Source organism: Mastacembelus armatus, chromosome 6, assembly GCF_900324485.2.
Source record: "Mastacembelus armatus chromosome 6, fMasArm1.2, whole genome shotgun sequence".
NCBI classification, from domain to species: domain Eukaryota; kingdom Metazoa; phylum Chordata; class Actinopteri; order Synbranchiformes; family Mastacembelidae; genus Mastacembelus; species Mastacembelus armatus.
In genome coordinates, this window is record NC_046638.1 from 16,892,069 (window position 1) to 16,918,289 (window position 26,221).

The 26,221-nt window shown below is 40.3% G+C and overlaps 1 protein-coding gene across 1 annotated transcript; it reads left to right on the plus strand.

Moving 5' to 3' along the window:
• The first annotated feature begins 134 nt into the window (after positions 1-134).
• On the plus strand, positions 135-13,803 carry LOC113133415 (nuclear receptor coactivator 5). Its single transcript, XM_026312220.1, has 9 exons — positions 135-310; positions 500-586; positions 2,159-2,232; positions 3,219-3,342; positions 8,468-8,667; positions 10,472-10,750; positions 10,895-11,059; positions 11,472-11,717; positions 11,925-13,803. Exons 1-9 carry the CDS (start codon positions 249-251, stop codon positions 11,960-11,962), a joined length of 1,275 nt encoding a protein of 424 aa, XP_026168005.1. The 5' UTR covers positions 135-248; the 3' UTR covers positions 11,963-13,803.
• Positions 13,804-26,221: the final 12,418 nt, after the last annotated feature.

The following is a 26,221-nucleotide window of genomic DNA, read 5'->3' on the forward strand; positions in this document are numbered from 1 at the left end:
GTTGATATTCTAGTCCAGTAGGTGGCGGGAATAGCCGTGTAAATCAGACCAACACCAGAAGAAGAAGTATCCTCCTCCTCCTCCTCCTCCTCCTCCCCTCCTCCTCCTCCTCTCCTCCTCTCCTCCTCCCACTGCTGGGCGGGTTGAAGTATAACGATAACACTGGTCGAGTAACGGGGGAGTACATTTTTTCTCACCCGGTTAGTAAAATCGTAGGTTTTTCTGGACTAAGGTGTAGTGCAAGTAAAATGTCGTCTTGGGTAAAATCCTCCGCAGCTGCCAGGCGGACACCAGCTAACCCAAACGGAAGGCAAGTCGCATGTTCCCTGCAGAAAGTTTAGCATTAAGCTAGCAGCTATTATGCACGACCTGTTAGCCAGCTGCCAGAGCACTAAACAAAACAGCGAAAGCTCTTCCAGCTGGCACACACACAAAATCCTTTCAGCAGGTAATGCTAACATACGCCAAAGCCACTAAACCCCCTTCTTGTGCTGTGTAGTGCTCAACAACTGCGTCTGTTCCGGAGGGCAGCGCCGTACCCCAGCAGAGAGGAGAGGACCGAGGAACTCAAGGATGCGCTAGACAGGTACCAGCCTTTACCTTCACAGACTGCTTCATATCATTTATCTGCAGTAGTTTGTGTGGTAATGGATATTATGCAGTGATGTGCTACGAAACCTATTCGCCGAGGCCCCTCTTATATAACGTTAAATATATACACTATTTAAACATGGGTGATGGCGAAAACCTGTTAGTACCACTGACGGTGTATCGATATATAGTGTGTATATATATCCATATATCGTTATATATGGATATATATACGGATATATATGATATATATAAACCATTGATTAGGACCCAGTTCCTCAACGTTGAACAGAAATGAAGTGAAGAAGAAACAGTATATCTGTTTTATAGCTAATCAAATGGAAGTGTGCTTAGACTGTGATTATATTCTATTGATGATAAGCAGTGGGTTTTCATTGAATGGGATTTCATTGTGTTGTTGAAAGCATCCAAAAACATCTGATAAACTAACCAGCAGCATCTCTCCAGACCTCACTGTGGACAGTTTTCATCGTGCCCCTTAATTTTCCCTTGAATAACCCTTGAAAGACTGATATGATATTAGTAAGGCAGGACTTTTAAAGGGCAGCCAAAGTAAACAACATTTCTAACTAAAAATGTTAGTTAGGTTTTCACACTTGCACTCCAAATTGATTTTGTGTAGCGAGAGACTTGAGCAGTAGCATCTACAAAATGTACACAGTAATTTATAGTGTAGGGGGAATAAATACAGACAGTACAGTGAAAAACTGAGCAGATCAGAAATCAGAATGTGCTTCAGGTACAGGCTGCCATCCATGGAGGAAGTGCAGTTCTGCAAGGACTTTAGAAAAAACAGAAAAGACAACCTTCCTACCAATTACTATAATAAATTAGAGAGGCCAAATTGGTTGCAAGGTGTCTGATTTGCTATACATTGTGAAGAAAGAAGTTATCCTTTTGAAGTGAGAGCATGCTGACAAACTAGATAGACCTGTATAGGGTCCGACCTGCATCTTTGCACTTTGATGTAGAAAGTATATGTTGTTAGAGAAGTGTACACAAACAGAAAATTAACTTTGTAATGATTCCCAGGTAATTATAAAAAATGTGAAATAATCATTTTTGCTGCCCACACTGACAAGTTTTATTTGGCATGTACCACATTGTTTTTTGCAACTGGTAGGTAGGGACAACTGCCACCTCTCATTTTTCAGGCAATCTTGACAAACAGTATTTCCAGCAGATCCTTGTGACCCTAAATAGGAATAAGCAGGTATATGGATGAATGAAGTTAAGCCTTTGAATGTTTTGGCACTGCAGATGGTGCATGAAGAAAAAATGAAAAATTTAAATGTTGGTCATTGGTGTGTTGACAAAATAACCACCCACAAAAAAACTACAGGGCATAGAGTTTTTTTGGGATATACTTAACTGTGGTATTGAAAAGAAACTGAAATACGAATGTACAGTCATAATTTCTCAATTTTCATGACATCACTCAGAGGTTATCATGTTTAACAATGTGGTAAACCTTAGGTATAGAAATCTCCCACTTATTAAACTGTCCCCTTTAAAAGATGCTTCTGTTTTATTGCTTTTCTTTTAGTTATGAAGAACTAGAGCAAATGCAAAACTACAGTGGAAATGTGAAGTACGAGGGATACAAGCATCAACCAAATGGTGAGACTTTGACCAGTGACACACCAAGCTGATATCAAAAACCTTGCAACAACGAAGTCTGACTATTGCCTTGACTCACGTTGCCTTTGTCTGGGCCAAACAGTGGGACCTGAATACACTGCAAACACTACAGCCAAAATAGCACATACCTTCTGTGCTACCGGACAGGAAATAACTCTTCATACTAGCAGGCAGCAGTAGTCTGTATTCAGCATTCAAAAAGGGAAAGTGGAAGACCTGAATTGCATCTGTACAAACTATAAAACGAATCAGTGTTTGCTTACCATGTTCACACTGCTCTCACTCACAACACAGTCTATAGCGTCATCTAATCTGGAATATGCCCGATAAGAAGTTGCAAATGGCATTTACATTGTCAACCCTTAGTTTTTTGGTTGTGGAAGATGAAAGGAAGAGGTGGAGGGGAAAAGTAAGGAGACACCACACTTATGGCCACTACACTGATCAGTTAAGCTGAACAGCCAGTCACATCACTCATACTGACAGATCTGATGCCTGTTCGACAAGTCGCCGACAGCGGTCAGTCTAGTGCTGATGTTGTGGGGCACGTGGCAGAAACTAGAGACATTTTCACCAACAGTGTGGCAATGGCCGATGGCCAACCGTCAGCTTGGTATGTCACGGGCCTTTCTCTGGATTCCTTTCAAAACATGAAAGTGGATGCTTTTAGATTGCATCCCTCCTGTTCAAATTAAATATAATCATGTGTATTCATTTGCTGATATCCCATTGGTAAATTATCTGCCTTGTGTTTTGGTATGGTTCAATATCCAGTTAAGTGAAATATAACACATTTCAAAATATCATTTGATTATGATTAGTGCCCCAACCCACACACTTGTACTGATGGTTAATTAACCAAAAATATGCTTTCATTTCTCTCCCTTCATAATTTCCCTTCCTCTTTCTCTCTCCACTTGGTCTCTCTTTACTTACCTTTCCCATCCCGCTCTGTCAAAAATCAGCCAAGTCAGAGGGCATCACCCCAGCAGACAGACGCAAAGCCCTGTATCAGAAGTTCTACAGACAGGTGCAGGAGGAGAGGAAGCCAGCCGACTGTGTGGTCCTTTCTGTCACCAACCAGTGCCTGTGAGTACTTGTTTTTGCGTATTTGTGTTGAACATGTTTAGGATTTTAGTTTATAAGGCTGGCTGCTGGTCGTTTCTCTGTTGCAGTTTAAGAGCAGGAGTACCCTGGGCATATTCTATTATATACTTCCATAGTTCATCTAGAGTCATGGCAACTGGACTTCTAGTTTTTAGGTTGAAACGTTTTACTACTCATCCAAGTAGCTTCATCAGTCTAAGAGAAAGCTGCTATGGAAACTTCAATTTAACCTTCAGGTTGGTTTCAGTCCACCCCAGCCCAAATAGGCTCACTAGGTGAGCTGTGTAAATCAGGTGAGAGTCGTTAGACCCACACTCCTGAGTTGGTTTCACTTCACACCTGGTCTGACTAGGCTTGTTTGGTGAGCAAAAGAAGTGAGCTCAGGTGAGGGTCGTGACGATCTAATGGTGGACTCATTTGACCCCTCTGCTTCACCAACTGGCTGCAGAGTGTGTCCTCCCTGGAACACTGATGAAGCTACTTGAATGAGTGGTGAAACATTTCGACCTAGAAATCTAGTTTTCATGACTCAACCTCTAGATAACTTCACCTGGACGACTGAGAATTTCCACAGAAATATTTCATAGTTCGTGGATTTTGTTGAAAATAGCAAAGATTATTGTATTTGTTTCAAATCCAGTGTGCTGGAGTACGATGCCAGCACGACAAAGAATTGTGACTGTCCTCACAAATTGCATTGTAGTTTGGAATTCTGTGTCCCTGAATCAATGAAATTATTTACTTTTAAGTCCTTTTAAACCTGAAGCCCTTTTCACATATGAACTAGTCCTAAATATACATGAGGGTATAGACTATGTAATGGATTATTTTGATCTGTGACAAGTTACTGGAGCTGTTGAAAGAGTAGTGTGCTAACTACAACTACAGCTTAAGAGGTGGATCAGTTTTGGTTCTCTTAGATTTAACAGTGGAGGATAACCAGTTCAGCTTGTGTGTATGTGTATCTGCCAGCAGCACTCCCAGTGACATTTAGGCAGAGCTCTACATTCAGGTGGTAGATTGTAATAAGTCGTCATGACAAAAGGACACAGAAAACAAAGTCCTGGTTGTCCTTTCAAGAGGTTGACATAGCTTGTATTCTGCTGTTGTGCCAAATGATTATGCCTGTCTGTAAATTGAATTTGTCAGTGATGAGCGGGTCTTTTTCTTTTCTCGACAGCAATCTATGACTAATGTTCAGTTTTTCTTTAAAGCTACCTTAAACATACATATATGTTTTTATTCTTCAACACATCTTGCTGTGCCCATGGATTTCTGAGGATTTTTTGCAGTAGTAGAAAACACATAACAAATACATAGATCTCACCCATCTCCTTTAATATACATATTCATATCATGAGCACATTTGTTTATTTCTATAGATTATATGTAATTTATGCTACTACTTTAAAGTAAAGTAGAAACTGAATTGCCTCCAGCACACACACACGTGCACACACGTGCACACACGTGCACACACGCGCACACACGCACACACACACACACACACACACACACACACACACACACACCCTACACCTACACCTACACCTACACCTACACCTGTCCAACAAAACCTAACAGTTCTTCAATACAGTCTCATCTAAATCTCTTTAAAAACATTCCTATTCATTGCTCACATCAAATACGTCTTGGCTCACACATTGTAACAAAAACAACTTCATTTCATTAAAGGCTACCTTTGATATATTCCATTAATATGCCACACACACAAATCAAATGATAATTTTTTAATATTCAGCACTTTTTTTGATGGTTCAGTAGTGGATACCATACAGAGCAAATGAATGAACACCTTTAAATTACATGCCCTCAGGCCATTATACAGACATTATTGTGTAATGTTAATACAGCTGCATTTATGAACAGAGTAGTAGTACAAGTGCATAAAACATTTACATTCACTACACAATGCAACATCAAAAATTAATTCACACAAAAGCTACTCCCATGTGCCAAATATGAACTGTGTCTGCAATAATGTTACTGTGGCACAAAGTAGTGAACTAACCAGCACTAACTTAGGCTAACAGTCTAACTCCAACTTACTAATAGTGCTCACACTGCTATTTTAGTAGTTATAGTGTGCAATGGGACATGCTACCTAGTATTTATTGGCTAATAAACAAGGTGATGTTATCAGTTCCATAGCATGCATAACCGTAAACCTTTTGTGTCAGGTTACACATGTCCAGAGGCTTCAGAAAGTATTCTGTATTCACTTTGAGTTGTAGATTTAATTTTAAATGGATAAAATATTTGCAATTTAATCTACAAACAGCAACCCATAATGTGTCTGGAACTTCATCTGAGTCAAAATTGGACAAAGTTCAGAAAGGAACATACATATGTTTATATAGTCCCACAAGTCATACTCTAAGTATAAAAACCAAGCCATGAAGTCCAGGAACCTCTCTGTAAACCTTCACAATGAAACTGTGGTGAGGCACAGGACAAGAGTATAAAACCATTTGTAAAGCTTTGTCAGGTGTCCTCAATAAGAATGTGGTGAGGCACCAGACAAGTTTTATAAAGGCTTTGTTTAGGTATCATGAACAAATGCAAAAGTCCTTGTCATCAAATCTGACAGAGCTTAAGAGGGTCATAATAAATGATTGGTGAGCATATCTTTTAAAGTCTTACCCAAGAATACTCAAAGCCTTTATCCATTTAAAATTAAATCTGAAATACAAAAAGAAGTGCTTTCTGAGGCCACTGTATGAGTTGTACCCACTGGGATGGTACAATGAACTGGATTCTACAAAGTATATTAAATTATATTTCATGTTTTGTTTTTTGTTTTTTTTTAAGTACATAGTGTGTTACTCAAAGTTATTATTCGTCTGAACTTGTCAATTCATTCCTGCAATCTAATCTGTTGCATCTCTGTTGCTACGTATGTCATTTCTGTTACTACATTCTAAACATTCACATTTTTGGAAAAATAGGCCTAATGCTTCCAATTACACTTTTTCACAATGGCCACTGCTTGCAGTAAAACTAGGCTGGTTCTAAGCAGCATTTTGCCATTTTTTTGACTTTTTTTTTTTTCTTCTTAATTTTCCCAAAGTGCTTTCCCTATTTTTAGTTTTTTTATGATGGTGGAGGATTTCATGTAGTCACAAAAATTTGGTATCTCTGCCTCTTCTAACAGATTTCCCATTGTATGATTTTTGTTTTGTTGGAACATAGTATGACCTGGGAAAGTCCTCGCTCTGTGGTTCAGGGGGACTGATATGAAAGCATAACATTTACTATCAATGTTTTTAGAGTGTAATGCCATCAAACCCTCCCACAGTGCATTCAGAAACTATTTAGACCTCTTTCACTTTTTTCAGTTTTGTTATGTTGCAAACTAATGCAAACTAACAATTGTCTGAATTCCTTTTTTTTTATTATTAATGTATACTCCATCACATAATGACAGAGTGAAAATAGAATTTTAGAAATGTCTGTTTTAAAAAAAATAAATTAAAAAAAACTGAAGTATTCAGACCCTTTGCAACAATGCATGATAATTAGCTCCGGTGCCTCCCATTTCTCTTGATCCTTGCTGAGATGTTTCTACACCTTGATTGGACTCCACCTGTGGAAAATTAACCTGATTGGACATGATTTGGAAAGGCACACACCTCTTTACAGAAGGCACACAGTTGGCAATGCAAATCAGAGCAAGAACCAAGCCATGAGGTCAAAGGAACTGCCTGCAGAGCTCAGAGACAGGATTGTTGATAAGCACAGAGCTAGGGAAGGCTACAAAAATTCTGCTGGGCTGAAGGTTCCCAGGAGAATCAGTGGCCTCCATATTACTCAAATGGAAGAAGTTTGGCATTACCAGGATGTTTCCATGAGCTGGTGGCCTGACCAGACTGAGCAACTGTGGGACACGATCCTTAGTGAGACAGGTGAACAAGAACCCAATGGTCACTCTGACTGAGCTCCTGAGAATCTGTGTGGAGATGGGACAAAGTCCAGAGGGACAGCAATCACTGCAGCCCTCCACCGATCAGGGCTTTATGGCAGAGTGGATAGATGGAAGCCTCTCCTCAGTGTAAAACACATGAAAGCTGAAGCTGTTTGGAGTTTGCAAAAAAGCACCTCAAGGACTCTCAGACTGTGAGGAACAAGATTCTCTGGTCTGATGAAATCAAGATTGAACTGTCTGGCCTCAATTCTAAATGTTATGTCTGGAGAAAACCAGGCACCTCTCTTCAGCTGCTCACTACTAACAGTGAAGCATGGTGGTGGCAGCATGTTTTTCAGCAGCAGGGACTGGTCAGGGTTGAGGGAAAGCTGAAAGCAAAGTACAGCGATATATTCAATGAAAACCTGTTCCCCAGCTCTCATGACCTCAGACTGGGTTTGTCTTCCAACATAACAACAACCCTAAGCACACAGCCAAAACAACACAGGGAGTGGCTTAGGGACGACTCTCTCTGAATACCTATATATTACTTATGATATTTCAGTTTGTCCATTTTAATAAATTTACGGACATTTATAAAATTCTGTTTTCACTTTGTCATTATGTGGTACTGAGTGTAGATTGAGGGAAAACATTTAAACTGTTATAGTATCAGACAGCAACATAACAAAACAGACAAAAGTGAAGGGGTTCTGAATACTTTCTGAATGCACTGTATATGCCCACACTTATCCACAACTATATTAAACACCACCATTTAACAGAGATGTCTCAAAAATACAAACTGCCAGCACCTACAAAACTGCCCACACCTCCAACCATTTAAAGATTTTTGGTGCAGATTTCTTTCCCACAAATGTTTTGCAAATTCAAAAATGAAATGAAACACCTTACCTTCTATACTGAAAAAACATGCTACAACAATAAACACATCTATAAGAGATCCTAAACTTGTATTAGTGTTACCAAAAGCTCAATGTAATGTTACATTTTGGTCATGATCAACACTACAGGATCCTCCACACAGTTACATTTTTACTTTTTGTTGGTTAAGCACACTTTAAATCAAAAGAACAAAATAATTTAGGTCTCTCTCTATGCCAGCTGAGTCACCTAATATTAAAATGTCAAGTTAACAAAGTGTTTTTCTTCCTCTCAAAGGGATTACCCCAAATCGCTAAGCCAGTGCTTGCAGGAGCGTGGCCTGTCAGTGGAAATGCTCTACCTTCAGGCGGAGTCGGGCCTGACCCGGGCCCTACAGGATGTCCGAGCAGACGGCTCCCCGTTATGTATTCTGGTGGAGCAGACAAACATAGCTCTATCCTCCTGCACTGTTATCATATTCTCAGAATCCCTCAAAAGTAAGTCCCTACCCCACATTCAAGCTTGGCCAAACCACCTCAGTAACAGCCCTCCATCCACAGTCTAATGGGGTTTACTTTTTATGTAGATGCTTCCAAAACCTGCAAACACCAAAATCTCAAATTAATCTTGAAATCAAGAAATGCTAATGCTTGATAGTGTTCTAACCCATGTAGTGTTTTAAAGCTACAGTTCTACAGTTCTGCCCTCACCTCTATCAAATCAACATAACATTCATTCAGGACCATTTTTTTCTTGTGGAATGTACATCACATCTAAAGTTTAGTCACTCTTAGCAAAAACCATTTCGTTAAAAAATAAAAAACAACATATATAAGTCACTTTTGGTGTTGCATTTCTCCCTAATTATAGTTTAAACTAGTGTATGAAGAACGTAGGCACAACAACAAGCAGAACTTCATTACTGAATTTATTGAACTCTTCATCCTTCGTGTCAAATGAATAACTCTGCAAACTTTGAGGGGAAGGTGAACCGCTGTGTCCTCCTCTCTCAGGCTGTCTGAATGCCAGCACTCACTCCAGCTGTTTCAGCAGCAGACTTTATCACCTGCATTTTGAAGTGTGCAGTATAGCTCTTTCTTTTGGGTGGCATTTTTACTTGTGTTACACTTGGAGTTACAGTTTCGTGTGAACAAGCGTTTTTACTTTTTCGGCGGTATAATATTATCTTCAACTGAGTCAAGTGTGCCAAGATGGTCATCTAATTCTAGTGACTATTTGACAAAATGTAAATGAACACACATAACTCGCTTTGATATAGGTCACATGACAAGCCTGGAGAACTAAACAAAGTCCAATTTATCGCCCGTAAAATACACACAATGCAGTATACACACAGTATTACTGACAGTGTGTTGGCAAATCTGTCCAATAAATACCTGCACCTGCTACCTGCACACCCCAAAGCTCACTAATTAACAGTTCATATAATGTGTTTAAACAACTAGTTCATGGGAGCCAGATTTGGCCAGATCTTAATCTTAAACCAGTTTAACCAGCCGCAGGTAATACTTCATATTTACATTTACTATTTAAATATTTATAATGGAAATAATTTCATCATGTGGAAAAATACATACCACTGAGTGTGGATATGTAATTAGAACAGCCTGTTTGATCCAGATGCCCCACAAGAACTGATGTTTCAAACACAATGCACAACAAATCTATATAATGGAAATGACAAACATACTTTATATAAACCAAGAACATCAAACCTATGTAAACTGTTGTAATTGTGCCCTAATGCTGCTACTCTATGTAACTCATAACAAAAAAAAGTTTAACACTAACATGTGTCTTTAGTATACAAACAAGGCCCCATTTTGTTTGTGGACTACACAAACAAAATAAGATAAGTTAATGTCTGTTCTTAAAGAAAATGTAATAAAATAATAATTTTTTTTGGACCAGGTAATTTAAATACACAAATTATTAAAAATGTATGCCTTAGGAATCATATGTCTGAATTCACATAAAAACAATTAGTTATTTTCTGTCCAGAAACATGCAATAAAAATGAAAGTTACTGATAAATGCACATATTTACACAAAGTACACGCCTCCTATTTCAAAAACACTCATTCAAAAGTATCCACTCAAAAATAGTACAAATTTATCAGTGGCATTCACTGATCCCAACATAGAAGCAAAATCTACCTCAGTGTGACTTGCAAGGAGCCTGTTGATTTTATGGTTATTTCTACGGTTTTAGATTCGTCTGTTTAAATTTTTCTCAGTCCCTTCACACGTCACCATTGATCCTCCCATTTCCCCTGCTAGTTCATCGCAACATGCCCAAAGACCAGGCCATGGACTTTGTTGCAGCAGAGCACAGCCGTGGACTTGCCAAAGAGCGCCCACCAAGGGACCCTGCAGACATTGCAGCACAGGCATCACAGCTTCTGGATGACTTCCTAGATCGAGAAAAAATTGCACGGCACGCTGTTCCCTCTGAAACCCGCCAGGTCCTCATGTTGTTAGCTGAGGGGGTGCATCTCTACCCTGAAGAGCTGGAAACTATCGCAGAGTATGTTCGTTCCCGACAGGAGCACATAGACGGTGGGTCACTAATTAAACTGGTGGACCTAGAGAGCTGGGACATTACTGATCGCACCTTTAATTTCCTGTACCTCCCTTTTCTTTAGGTCGTATCTTTCATCTCTTGTGTGTTTTGTGTAAGTTTTATCTCTTTGTTTTCTCTAGCCTCTAACACAGCAGGGGAGAGAGGTAACATGTTACCTCCAGGACTGGGGAAACCGCCTCCTTTGCTTCCCACACCACCTGGGCCACCTCAACCCCAGTCTGCTGCTGCAGGGGGGCCCATGGTGGACCACACCACTACACCTTCACCTCTCCTGCCTTCACCAGGTCAGACTGCACATTTGGCTACTTGGCTCCTTTTTTGATTGCAGAGATCATGACAAACTGCTGTTTTGTTGACATTTCTTCAAGGCAGCTTTTTTAAATTTACACTCAAAGCAGAAAATGCTACAGGTGTTAATTTTTCAGGAACTCTGCATAAGATGGTGGGATTCTCGTTGTGATGTACAACATACATAAAAAAAAATGCATACAAATAACACTATCCTGTTCCGTCTACGCCCAATACTCAACTCTGCCTCTCCTCATACTCTCGTCTTTACTGTATTATTGTGCATTTACATACAATTAGGTGGAAACTGGTGCAGACATGTCTTGTTTAATTGTTCTCTTATTAGTTTATAATTCAGCAACATGTTTGTATCTATTTTTATTTTATTTTTTTATTTATTTTTTTTAGGCTCCCATCCCAAAACTAAACCTCCTCCACTGTTGTCCTTGCATCGCCCTCCTGGTCTGTCACTAGGAGCCCCTGCTTCCCGAGGCCCTCTGTCCTCACACAACCCCTATGGCACCGCTCCTGTATCTCGTGGGCCCTTACTCTCCCACACTCTTCCATACCACCCAGGTGCCAGGGGCCCACATGGGATTAGAGGAGCTCCTCCTTCCCTAAAGAGTTCTCGTCCACCGCTTCTGTCTGCTCCAGGTTGGTTCTTTATCTTCATCTTTGTCTTTAATAAATTTGTTGCCCTTTTATTAAATGTATATGGCTTTCTTCTTAAAGGTTGTAATTTTGCATTTTTAGTATGCATATTGATTAAAAAGGTACTGGGTATAAACAAACTGTAAGGTATAATTTTAACTTGATCTAAAAGGTTTTTTTCCTACTCTCCACTTTTCCCTCTCTGATCAGGTCCCCCTCCTCCACGACCAAGTGGCCCCCGACACTAAAAAAAAAACTGAGGGAGACACGCTGTAAGACATGCAGGCTATAGGGGCCATCAGTGTTTTGACCGTTTGTCCTCACTCAGAGCAGAAGACTCCTGCTCCCTGTGTAGACTTCCTCATCCTTTTTTTTTAAAAAAAAGTGGTAAACCACACTTGGATGGAAGACATGTTTAATGTTAGACATTATCATCTTATTGATGAGGATGGCATGGAGTAGTCCAATGACTATCTTTTTTGAGGTTGCTATACTTTTTTTCTTTTTATTATGCAATGCACATGTTTCCAGTCATCCCATACGACAACTTCCACTTTGCCCTTTTAACCTGCATAACATTGTAGGTCACAGTGACAAACTGCACAGGGTGAACTTCTAACTTTCTTAGCTGAACTCACAAAAAAAGCCCTGGCCAGCAATGGAAAGCTGGTTCATATTTATAGCAAAAAACAGTTGGAAGTACTGATAGTAACATGATGGTAGCAAGAGTATTTATTTGTCGTACATAATGGGTATAGCAAGTAACCTAGAACAAGGATACAGTGTTTCCAGATGGTGCTTACAGTTTTCTCAAGGATTTTGGTGAGAAGTTTGTTTTTACAAGCTGCATACTTGGTTTAAATTTACATGCATTTTGTATCTAATTTTATTTTTGACACAAATCATCGGTGTGAAGGTGTAATGGTTCTCATTCTAGTTACATGAACAACCTTTGCAACAAATCCTCCATATTTGGATCCAGTTTCACTTCTTGTGTGTCGCTCTTTAAAAACCTTCTCATGATGTATTTCCTTTAATTGCCTTTCAAGCTTTCAAGGAACATTTAGCCCAAAGAACCAAAAACATGTAGAACTATATGCCTTGGCAGTAAAAGCATTCTTCTGACATCTTGACCTTTTTATGAGATTTGTTAGCCAGAATAAAAAAAATGACAATTATGCAGCTTGACATGCTTGGATAACAAAGGAATATGAGTGTCATTATATGTTCTTCCTCAGTCATTTAATCCAGGTGGACAAATATAGGGTTATCTTCTCAGCATTGTGTCTCAATGTTGACAGCCATCTTACACCAAATGTAAAGTTGCATTGCAGGATGTCTGGGCAAATCATTAAACCCACAATTTTTCAGCCTTTTAGATAAAAGGATTTCTCTGATTCACTGAGACAGGAGACTGTTTATAAAATCTGAGAATTACATTGAGTCTGGTTTACTGTAATTCAGGGAAAAAACTCACAGGCTCACTTGACAACAAACAATATTGTACTGTATTCTTCTGGTTTCTCTGCACTGTTGGCTCATGCTACAAACTGTAGAGTGCTCTATTTTGGTGGTCAGTATTCGTTTGTAATATTTATGTGTGGCATCAGATAATGCTGAAAAAAAAAACCGGTTGTCAAATCATCTCTTTTAGGCTCTTAGAAGTAAATCAACAGTGGGTGGACGTAAACGGTTTAAACCTATTTGGTGCATTTGTTTTTCTGTTAATTTGTGAGAAATTCTCTAAAAATCTTGAATGTGGAAAAGTGAGTTTCTAACGAGTGTATGAAGCCTCTACATTTTGTTGCAACCGTCACAGATGACATACCAGGAAGACATCTTTTTTTGTGAAGAGTCTTTAGCTCAATATTTTCTTGTTTTGTAGATAATGTTCAAATCCTGTTTTTTTTTTTGTTTGTTTTGTTTTTTTTTAAAGGACTGTAAATATATTCCAACTTTGTGAATTTTTCTTTTTTAATGTGCTTATGTATTAATGTTCAACAAGAGACAGCAATGTATTTTCAAAGAAAATGTGTACAATTGTTTGAATATTTTGCTTTGATGACTTTGTGTTTTTTTTTTTTTTGTTAGAGAGAGAATTGACCATTATAATTGATTTATGTATATATTCCACTTGGGAACCAAGAACTCTACCAAAATGTAACAGTGGATGTTATTAGGACCTTTTAGCACTAATAAACTAGTAGACTTTAATATCAATTTATAGGTGTTTATTTTCAGCTTGATATTAAAGGGACTTTTCTAAATATATGCTCTGTGTTTCAATGATAAAAGATAAAATAATAAGATCTAATAGGACTTATTAGGAACTCCATTTACCTGGTCTCTTATTTTGGAATTTCGGTGATGCTGTTACACATTTTAAACTCCAGATGGCAATGTATACTTGCTCTTTACACCAGTAGGACAGAATTCCAGCTGTCTGTAATTGCAATCCAAGGTTTGTACTTCCAAACCCTCATGATATTAATTCTTTAGTCTCTTCATACTGAGATAATGACTGTGAGGGAGTGCTTGCATGCAAAACATGTTATACAGTTTGTGGATACATGTACTGTTGGCAAGCCACATCTCCAAACTCCAATTGGGCAACATGCAAAGTCTCTGGCATCCATGTGTGTCCTGTAGTCACTTCTCCTGTGTGTATGTGAGAGTGTGTATGGCTGTGAAAGCCAGTTTGAAATTTGGACATTGATAAGTTAATGTCTGTTCTTAAAGAAAACATGAGGGCATTTTGGCCGGTCCACACTGTGTGACATGTCTTTAAAAGTTTGACATAGTTTTAGGGTTAAGGTCAGGTTTAGGTTTAGGTTTCTATGAATCTGAATGCAACTTGAATTCAGTACAACGGACTAGGTTTTCGGAGGTTTAGTTTTAGTGGTGGATCAGGGTTTTACCAGTGAGGTCCCTGTAATCACGTTAGCAAAATCTGGAACTGCATGCAACTACTTTATATACGGAATAAAGAAAGCATTTTTTCTGTCAAATAGGTTAATAGATTAAGTATGTATGCCTTCAACATTTTTTGTTTTTAAAAGTTTATTATAATTAGTTCATGTGGGAGACAAGTTCACACAAAAGGAGGGTGAATATGGCTGAATGTGTCTGCTAATCTCCACATCGGTGCATCCTCCTCCTCTTCTCCAGCTGTGGGTCCACTGCTGCGAGAAGCCCATCAACTCAGGAAGTAATGGACAACTTTCTCCACCTCATTACACCACGATATACACACACCCTCTGATTGTTTGTGTGTGTGTGTGTGTGTGTGTGATTGTTTGTGTGTGAATCTGTATCTTAGACTCATATCTTAGACTCATACACTCATAGTGTTTTTCTGGCTTTTACAGGAAATTTCTGTGGTACGTATTTTATTAGACATATTCAGACCACTGCCTTTATCCTCAGCATGCTTTAATGGTCTGTAACTTTTACTTTACTTTCCTTAGAGTTTGCTGAAGTACAAAAATCCAGTGTCTTCATGTGTTGGTCCCAAGTCCGGGTAAATGCAGAGGGTTGTGTCAGGAAGGGCATCCGACATAAAATCTAAGCCAAATCAAACATGTGAATCACAAATATGACTTCCATACCAGATCGGTCGCAGCCCGGGTTAACGACCAACACTGGTGCTATTGACCTACAGGGTGCCAGTGGAAATTGGACTACTGCTGGTCGAAGAAGGAGAGGAGGAAGACGTGTTTGTAGGCAAAGAGAGAAGAGGAAGGGCAGGAGTGTAGGACTTAGAGTAGGGACTTTGAATGTAGGGACTTCGTCAGGGAAAACTAGGGAGTTGGCTGATATGATGGAGAGAAGAAAGGTGGATATCTTGTGTGTTCAGGAGACCAGGTGGAAAGGTAGCAAGGCCTATAGATTAGGAGCAGGGTTCAAGCTGCTTTATCATGGTGTGGATGGAAAGAGGAATGGAGTAGGAGTTCTCCTGAAGGAGGATTTTGCTGGGAATGTTCTGGAGGTGAAGAGAGTGTCAGATAGGGTGATGAGTGAGAGGGACAGCTCATGTTAGATGTTTTGGAGAAAAAGCCAGACAAGCCAGATTGAGATGGTTTGGACATGTTCAGAGGAGGGACAGTGAATACATTGGTAAAAGGATGCTGAGGTTAGAGCTGCCAGGAAGGAGGCCTAGAGGAAGACCAAAGAGGAGGTTCTTGGATGTAGTGAAGGAGGACATGAGGATAGTTGGTGTGGGTGAGGAGGATACAGGGGATAGGGTTAAATGGAGGCAGATGATTTGCTGTGGCGACCCTTGAAGGGAGCAGCCGAAAGAAAAAGAAGAAGACAATCTTTCCCTGACAAAACTGAGACAACTCTGCTGTAGCCCAAAAATATATTATAATATATTGTAATAAATAATATTTTTATTGAAACGTGTGGGTCAGCAATGAATCATCAGATCCACCAGGGAAAACAAGAGAAATTTATTACCCAACAGCAAATCCTGCAATAAAACCTACAGTTCTCTCTCATTAGGATTCATCATGGCTTCCTTTTCTTTGCCACCTCCTCTTTCACGTTAAGCTCACACACACTCACAAAAAGTATACATACAATATGTGCACTGTTGCGTTATTAAAGCTGCAATCAAAGCAGAGACTAGTAATACTAATAACACTAAAAGCCTCCTGCTGCCATGCAGAACAAGTTATGGTTGCTCTATTTATTCCATGAATTCTCCTTCTTGTCAATAAAAAACTTTTAAACATTGATGTAAAAGCATAAGAAAGCATGGCCTAAGAGATAGGGAGTCGGGCTGGTAACCTGAAAATTGTAGGTTTGAGTCTCAGGTCCGGCAGGAATTGTTGGTGGCAGAGAGTGAATAGCCAGTGCCTTGTCCACCTTCAATACCATGACTGAGGTGAGACCCTTGAGCAAGGCACTGGACCCTCAACTGCTCCCTGGGCGCCGCCGGCTGCTCACTGCTCCGGGTGTGTGTTTACGGTGTGTATGTGTGTTCACTTGTGCTGTGTGCACTTCGGAATGGGTTAAATGCAGAGTAAGTATGGGTCACCATACTTGGCCACATAAGTCACTTTCACTTTAAAACAAAGAAATAAAATAATAATAATAAAAATAAAGAAATGAAAAAAACAAACTGTTTCAATTAAAAGATTTGAATGCACTTAACCAATGCAAGTAACCCTAACCCCACAACACACACAGACACACACACACATTTTATTCACCTCCTCTCATCTGCTTCTTTACTTCCTTACTCTCGCAGCACTGTTCGTACTGTTTTCCCACCTCTGTACCCCACCCCCCCTTCTGTCATCCCCCCCACCTCTTGAGTCAAGTCATCTATTTTCCATTTGCATTGTCCTGGTCTCAAGCCTTGAGTCAAAGCTGAAACTGGATAAAAGTAGGAAAGAGGTAATTAAAAATACAAAATTAAGTTCGCTTCGCCTCATCATGTCATCATTTTCTGTCCGGCTATATTCTCTAATTTTTTCTATCATCTCCCGCTCGGTTCCTTTTACCTACTCGTCTGTGCGTCTCTTTAACCCCCCTCTCCCACCAGCCCCACCTCTACTCCCCTTTCTCTGCTCCCTGCTGGATATCAATCAGAATCTATCACTCCAACTATTCCTGCTGCTGTTGTGTCAGAATTCACAGGAACTTCATCAAATGGGAAACTGTTTCTTTGTTACATGGGACCCTCACTGTGTGTGTATTCGTACAGTATGTGTGTGTGTGAGTAGGTGGGTTTTGGGCTTGCATGCTAGAATTAATGGAATGCACACACTCTTCCTCACAACCCAGCTTCACATGAAGGCTTGAATACACACACACACACACACACACACACACACACATACACATACAAACACCCCCAACAACCAACGCCTTCCCTCCCATCACCACCATTGCACACACACACGCACACACGTGCATACACACATTAGGGTGTTAATTGTTGTGATAACACCTTCCAATAACAAGGCTCTAATTATCAACATGTTTGGCTGTTGGAGTGTGTATCTGGCACTTGTGTACGGATCATGGGGTGAGCGTGTTTGTGTGGCACCAGGGGAAGTAGGTTTGATGATTTTTAAATATGCCACTGTGTGTGTGTGTGTGTGTGTGTGTGTGTGTGTGTGTATATGTGTGTGTGTGTGTATGTTTGTGGGGTCTACAGTCTAATGTTTAGGGTGATGATGTCTCAGTCTCAGTTCACATTTGCATATGACAAGGGGTCTTTTGTCCTTTGGTTAATTGCAAATATTCTATTTGAGAGATGATGCCTCTGTATTGCGTCCACTGCATTACAGACAGACACACAGATGTTACAGATGTTAGACAACTCTTACATGTTTAGAAAATAAGACATAAACTTCACTGAGTTTATAAAAATGTGTTACAATTACCTTAAGCTAAATACAAAGTACCCATGCACCTTTTAAAACATGTTTTATTAAATCAGGGATAGTTGCCTCATGACTGTCATAACAAAAAGGTCGTAAAATTGCTTTTTGTATTATGATAGCGTGACAGCAACAGAGGCCTCTGGCAAAACAAAAAGAAAAAAAATGAAGCAAAGTCTGGCAAACAATTTTGAACCTGGCTCAGCCTTTGCCAAAACACAGTGTGGCATCATCCAGCAAGTTTCTGCGTTGGTTCCTGGCAGATTGGTTTTTAATGTTGCAGTGGTGATGCACAGAACAATCACAGGTGGGACTACTATGCAGTGACTTTTGTTTTGTTTTTTTTTTAAACTCTGGACTGTTTTCAGGCTGAAGGTCTGGTAAGAAAGAGATGACAAGCGTGCTCGATCTGTGCAAAAATACATTCCAACAGTTCGGCCTAAGGTCGTACTCGACCAAATATTTTTCTGTTTGAAAAATGCAGGGGGCTTGATAAATGCCAAACACAGCACGGTGGTCTGAAATACTCAATGACAGGATTGTGCAACACTGTCAAGTGTCTTATCACGGTGGCAACTGTTTCATTTTTGGCTGTGACCATCTCAAGGTAAACAGCAGAAACAGAGAGTTCATGTTAGAAAATAATTCAGCAGGAACAGACGCTTACATGTATGTGGCTGACCAACACAGCGCCTTGCCAAATTACGACATGTTTCATCACATTGCCAAATTACATTAAGTTCAAGCAGATCCAACTCTTTTTTTCTACATTCTGCGCCATTTTGCCAGAAAGCCCCCATGCGGTGCCAGTCCCTGCTGTGTAATGCTCATCCCCCATTCAAAATCTATCTGCGTTTTTTCATGCAGAATGAAAACTGGTGTGAACGCAGCTTAACAGATCTCAGATAGCCATAATAGCCATTGTTTGGTTTTTTTTTTAATTAAATTTTTACTCTGAATAGTGTTTTCTTGCTGAACGCTAGTAAAGGGATGTATGGTGACACACACACACACACACACACACACACTTGCAGGCTGTACATAGTGTATATAGAGTTGGGTAATACAGTTCTTCAACAGTCCAAACTACATGGGATAAAGAGGCTGGCTGTCTGACAGAAAGCCTGGTTAAGGGTTGGATTGTTGGCTGGTTATCTATCTGACTGCTAGACTGGTGGGTGTACTGAGTAGGCAGCTGGTTGGTTTCCTGACTGGCTGACTGTTTTACTGGCTGCTGGTTGACTGAGTGGGCGCCTGGCTACTTGCCTGCCTGCCTGCCTGCCTGGCTGGTTGTCTGGCTGGCTGGCTGGCTGGATGGCTGGCTGGCTGGATGCATGCCTGGTTGGCAAGCTAGCAGCCCCAGCTGTGTCCCAAGCCAAGCCCCTACACCCTACCAGATCTTAATTGGGTTAAGTTTGTCCGCCACAGATAACACTTCCTCTTTCTTCTGAGAGTATGAAAACAAAAAAAATGGCCTGGCACTAATGACACTCCTTTCAGTTTAGGTGGAGGGAAATTATGAAGAAGGGGGTGGCTTCCCTGTAGAGAGAGATCGTCAGGGGAAACACAGCATTGTTAGGAGCCGAGCACTCAATGAGAACAGAGAATATGAAGGAAGAAAGAAAGCTAAAGAAAGTCAATTTGGTCTGTGCCGCAGTGCTGTCACATTGCCACTGTTTCTTTTTAAAAAACCCCTTATGAGTGAAACATTCAGGACCCTGGAAGACACGCATACACATACACATACACACAGGAATACAAACACGCCATGGCAAATATACAATTGTGCAAACACAATTTCACGTTTTTTGTTGCAAACAAACACATAATTGAACAGACTTCTTCTTCTGCTGATGAACACACTGTTGTCTTAGCCTGAAGAAATGAGAGTTTGGTGGTGGTCAAAGATGTGGGTTTAGTTTCATGTACATATTATAGTGTAAAAAGGAGTAAGAACTGTTATTGCTATATCATTACTGTACTAACCTTACATACATTAGCATTTGCATTGCATTTTGGGAAATACAATTTGTTGTTTTTGGTAATAGCAGAACATCACCAAAAACAAAACTGCAAAACCAGAGAAGTGTCTATGCGTAGGTGTCCTTATGTCAAATGTGAAGGAAAACAATGAGGGACATGAAATGTACATATGCACCCCAATTACACAGGTTAGGACATGACATATGGATACATTTATGAAGAAAATCAATATCACCTTTACACTGAGGCCTTATTTACTCAGGTTGCCAAAGATGATAGCATACTATGTCATTATACATACCACAACTGAATTATTTCCTAAATTGCCAACATTTTCCATCCATATACCATTCATCATCATCACCATCATCATCACAAGCCTCGTCATTACCGTAATGACACCAACAGTAACTAGCCAGATTAAAATACATCTTCAAAGTCAAATCAAGGTGTTTTCTCAGCAAAATTCTAATCACCACAATCATCATCATCATCATCATCATCATCATCATCATCATCATCATCATCATTACCACCATGTTTTGTTTCTTCAGAGATTTCAGACAGCTGGGATCCCATGGCAGCACACACACACACACACACACACATACACACACACTGACTTACATGCATTTCCTGGACACTTATCCTGACCTAAACAATAACCAGTACTTGCCAAACCCTAACCCTTACGCTAACCTTATCTAACCCTAATGTTAAACCAAAATTGTCTCTCTAAATTTCACTGGAAGTTGTGTCACCAAGTGAGGAGTACTCAAAATAGTATAAATCTCAAACTTGCCCTTAAACTATTGACACATACACATACACATGCTAATACCTCAGCAACAAAGACCTTTTAATTGGCAAGTGAGACCAGGTATAGAATAACAGGGTTAACAAACTCTTAAAACAAATGTCAATATAATGTTGATCTTTTTCCTGTGTTTCCATGTTGAATATTTATTAAGAAGTAACCGCAGGCTAAGTGTTCTCCTTCGTTCTACCCTTCAGATCAGATAATGAATGCAAACTCTCACACAACCACATGCTGCCACCCCTTGTGAGCACACACAAACACATACACACACACACACACGCGCGCGCGCGCGCACACACACACACACACACACACACACAAATATATATTTATGGATGTAGCATAAGCATCCTCATACACTAAACTGAAAATCACATTAGTTTGAAAAAAAGATGATCAACATACCTTGAAAACTATGGAATTCACCAATACCACTGCTGGACTCCATCTGCATAAAAATAGCACTTTACTTTCAAACAAACAGAACAATTTAAATGCATGAACACGTACACACAAACACACACACACATATACACACACACACTTTACACCTTTGGCATTGTGCACCCAGCCCACATTAAGTGGAGACAAACGAATACAGCTTTGCAGTATTTAAATCAGTTCTGTGTCTAATTATTCCGTATAAAAATAGCCAATATCTAGGGCAAAAGCAACGAGATGGAACATTGTTGTCTGCAGAGGGGAGACCTAGTGGAGTTGGCGAGAGTTCAACACAGCAGAAGACAGGGAGAGTGAGGGCGAGAAGCAGTGAGGGAGAGAATGATAAAGGAATATATGGAGAGAGGGTGCTTTAGGCTACATAAATATAACACTGACTCTATATGCTAGTGGCAGGCAAGCAAGCAGCACAATGGACCCATGTTCAGGAGTGCTTTGAAAGGATGTGGAGGATAGAGTGTGCTCCCTTCACACCTCAGGAATATCAGGTATTGATACCTGGGCAGCGAGATGGAAAGACTGGTCCAAGGGAGAATGTGCGAACAAAAGACAAAAGGCGAATGGGTGCACGAAACAGATGTAGTTATTCTGTATATTCACACTGATGTGAACACCCTGCAGTCAGCTCTGAGCACTGTGTGACCCCAACTCTGCATTGAGCCAACTCTCCTTCTAATGACTCTAGTGTTTACGAAGGATATCCAGACTCTGTTGTTAGAGTGTGTTTAATTGGTGCACATTAGTCTATAGTTCACCTTATCTGTGTTCATGCAAACACTTTAAATGCCATTTCAGCAAAAACCAGCAGAATTCAGAGTCACTGTCCCCCCACTAAAAATCAACCACATACGTCGTCTGTGCAAATATGGGATAATTGTAACTGGACAAAAGAGAATAAAAAAATATAATGTCTCACTGATAAGGACATCTTTTCATTGCGATGGTCTGCTGCAGAATTTTTGAGTCTCAGTTCTGGCACTCATGAGCTCTCATGTGGGCAGATGTTACATAGTTGTGTCCCCACTGGTCAGCAGCTCCCTTCCAACAAAATAAGACCTGATATGACAGACCTCTCTCCAGCCACAGTCCTTGGCTCTGAGAGGAGCCTCCCAGGCATTTCATCATCTTGTTGCTGTATTCTTTGTTGAGTTATTGCTCTATTGTTAGGATACCTCTGGTGGCTGCTGTAATTATGCAAAGGAGGAAGTCAGATTATGTAGTATAACCACTGACAAAGTCCATATAGGGAAAAAGTTGAGAAAACAGGACACTATTTCTTTCCCACTTCAAACCAAGACACATTGTCATTTCTATTAACCATGGCTGTTTCATTACCTGAACTGTGTCTTTATTGTTATAACCATCATAATGAAAGCTCTCTAACCATAGTGAAGTGCTTATTTTTACCCAAACTATGTTCTTTTGGACTGGTGACCTGTCCACGGTGTACCCCTGCCTTTCACCCAAAGAGAGCTGGGATAGGCTCCAGCAGATCCCTGTGACCCTGGTTAGGGAATAAGTGGGTATAGATAATGGATGGATGGATGTTCTTTTCTAAAACCTAATCAGGTTTAATCAAACCAAACAGTGTCCATTATCATAAGCCTATCCATGTTTATTACAGTAACCAATTTTCTACTTCCAGCATGATCACCCTAACCCAGACCTTGTACTTCAACTGGCCAAGAATATGAGTTCATCTACTGGTGCTGAAGATGCAGTCTTGACTGACAGAAAAGCAATATCCTGTCACAGGCATCCAGTCAACTGAATAAATGTTTATTTAAAGATACACAGACCATTATATCAACCACTGGGCATGGATCATCTTAGCATTAGTATTCCTTTGCATCAATGTACAGGTAGCGTTAACATTTAGCTGTGTCCTACCATTAGAATCAGTCAAAACACCTGTTAGACTGTTTGCTTCACTGCTTTGGTCATTAAACGTTTCACTGTTGCTGGTGTTGTTTGTACCTTTTCAGATAGCCAAACCCAAAATCCATTCTCCCTGGGTATGTAAGCAGAAGGTATGTCGAAAGTTTAGCCTGTGCACACTGTGATGATCAAGCCCAGGCACATTCTTTGTTTTGTACAAATCCAACACCACTTGTACAAATATCCCAGATCTGATTTTGAATGGTCTATGCTACCATTAACAGAGTTAAAAGTATCAGTAATGAGAGTTGTGTGACTCTAAACTGCTCTTTATTATACAGATTCTCCTGGATCCTTTATATCAACAAATACAAATGCACAACAATTGAACATAGCATTAATCCGATTTGCCATTAGTTTTACAGTTTTGCGGTATATATTTAATTTGGTTTTCATACAGTTCATGAAAGAGCTGCATGCCTTCATTGTGACCAGAAGCAGTGATGCCTGGCCTCTCAGAAAATCTTAGAAAACATGCAGTTCATTTATAGCTCACATCTAATGTGTACCATATAAACAGTATTTTGCAACAGCAAAAAAGACAAACACTCATCCTTTATTGAGCTGAAAGAAAACTGTAAGAAGTTCACAGTTTTCCTCATATAGAACAGCAATCGCTGTTTACAATGTACATTTTTACAATGGATTCCAACAATAAGTCTCACCATAGCTATATTTATGAAGTTAATTTAGAGAAATGCACAAACTTCTTGCACTTTGTGTTCAGTGTAATAATCTCAGTGCTCTTGCAGTTCAAACCTGCCTGGTGTCTGCTGTCAAGCTATGAGATCTTTAAGCCAAATCCCCATTTTTGGGACTGTAATTTTACATCTGCACCCGGTTTATGCCATTGATGTCCTGTCTGTATCAATTCCCACTGCATGTCTGTTGGCCGACTTATTCGGTGGCTGCTACTTAAGGTTCTCTTGTGTGTATAAAAAAGCCAAATCCGCGAGGAGATGACAGAGGGTGTAATCGCTAGCTATGTGATTCAACAATACGATTCTTAGAAGCTATTCAGACTGGGGCCTGTCCTTGACCCTTAAGGAGCTTGTAATGTGGGCTTTTTTCCCACTCTTTGTACTTACCGGCGGGTTGAGGGGGGAGGGGGGGACCAACCACTGAGTGAAGGCTTTTGCCCCTCCATGCCAGCAGCAGTCACACTGGGGGGGCTATGTACGCGCACAAACACACACACAGAAATGCACACACAGGTCTCCTGGCGTGCGCTCATTTTGTAAGGAGGGAGAGGTGAAGCTTGGAGGGTGAGGGAGACAGAAAGGGAGGAGGGGTATGGGGAGGGCATACAGACAAGGAACCCCCCCTTGCCTAAACCCAGTGGTAGTGGTGGTGGTGATGGGTGGGTGGTGGTGGTGGGGTGGGGGGGGATTGAATCTTAAAGGCCGCTCTGTCTCTCTGTGGGAGGGTGGGTTGAGGGGCAGGGAGGCTCAATCTGTGGAGGGCAGTGGTCCTGCTGGACAGCACAGGGATCTCCACGTTACCCAGTTATCCATGACAACCAGAGAGAGAGAGCAGAGGCAAAGTCAGAGAGAGAGAGAGAGAGGGTGGGTCATGGGGGGAAGAGAACATGGAAAAGCTCAGCTGCGGTCAGAGAGCGCTCAGTTGGAGCAGAGAGTGAAGAACAAAGCACCCAGTGATTTTCATTTTTTCCCTCTTTGTCTGCTTTATATTGTCCACAGACGTGTCCGTCTTTTCTTTACTGGAAATAAAGGAGCTTTGAAGGAGACACACAAACACAGACGCACACTTATGGACACACACATGCATGTACACACACTTGTGTGGCTAATTGAATTATGTGTATACAGTAAGTCAAATGGTTTACTTTGAAAGAAAGTGCCATCTGAAGTGAAAGCAGTTCCATGAAAAAATGGAAGAAAGGGATCCTCCATAGTCAAATCACCACAGAAAAGGGCAACAGAGGACACAGAGGCATTTTAACAGAACTGGCTGAGCAGATTTTAAAACCCAGATGGTATGACAATATAAGAACAGAGACCTTTGTCTATGTCTGTCATTATATGACAAAATGCTTATGAAACAGAGAATTTCAAGATGAAAAATGTTTGATACTCCAAAATGTGCCTTCTGAGTCCTTTCTTTCTTTTGACTTCAGTGATATTATCCCTGCCTACCCTGCCTGACAATAAGGCTACAAATAAAAATGTTTTACTCTGCAAAACATCAAGTTTAAACTTGTGTCTGCATAGAGATTGTGGTGTGACATGTCTGGAGGCTCAGCAAAAAGCAGCACTGGTTTACAGTGTGTCTGTTTAACATGTTATCACAAAGTGCAAAGGACCTGTACAGACAAAGGATGCACATGAACAATAACTAAACAACAGCTGAAAAATTAAAACACTACTTTGTCTTACATGTGACCACCATGTATAATTTGGTTGAAACTTCGATGGTGATTCAAGCTGATCAGTTGATGTCTATGAAGTTTGGATTCACAGCAGTGTCCCAGCCAAAGCCAGGATAATGACTCTATACGCATGTTTCCATCCAACAGCGGCACAAACTGTAGGTTATCTTCCAAGAAGCAGGTGGCAAAAAGATATTCCACGAAATGTGTTTCCATCAGCTGCAGACATGCACGATGTGAAGAAAGTGCAGAAAGATTACCTGAAAAAACACCTGTAACTCTAGCACTGTGGAAACTCTGCTTCTCATCGCTAATGTCATTGCTAATTTGTTTCCTCTATTGATGATAATGAGATTTTTCTTTTCTTTCTATCTTAAAAATCACAAACTGAAATCTGTCATTTACAGATCCTTTAGTCAGATTCTTCTTGGGCAAGACGAAAAATCTTAGCACAACTGGATTTTAACAGTTTATCTTATTCTTCCAGATCATCTCAAGCTCTGTCAGACTGTGAACTTTGTGT

Coding starts and splice junctions, on each gene's coding strand:
- LOC113133415 (XM_026312220.1), top strand. CDS start 249: ATGTCGTCTTGGGTAAAATCCTCCGCAGCTGCCAGGCGGACACCAGCT. Junction 10,751..10,894: donor CCGACAGGAGCACATAGACG/GTGGGTCACTAA, acceptor TGTTTTCTCTAG/CCTCTAACACAGCAGGGGAG. Junction 11,060..11,471: donor ACCTCTCCTGCCTTCACCAG/GTCAGACTGCAC, acceptor TATTTTTTTTAG/GCTCCCATCCCAAAACTAAA.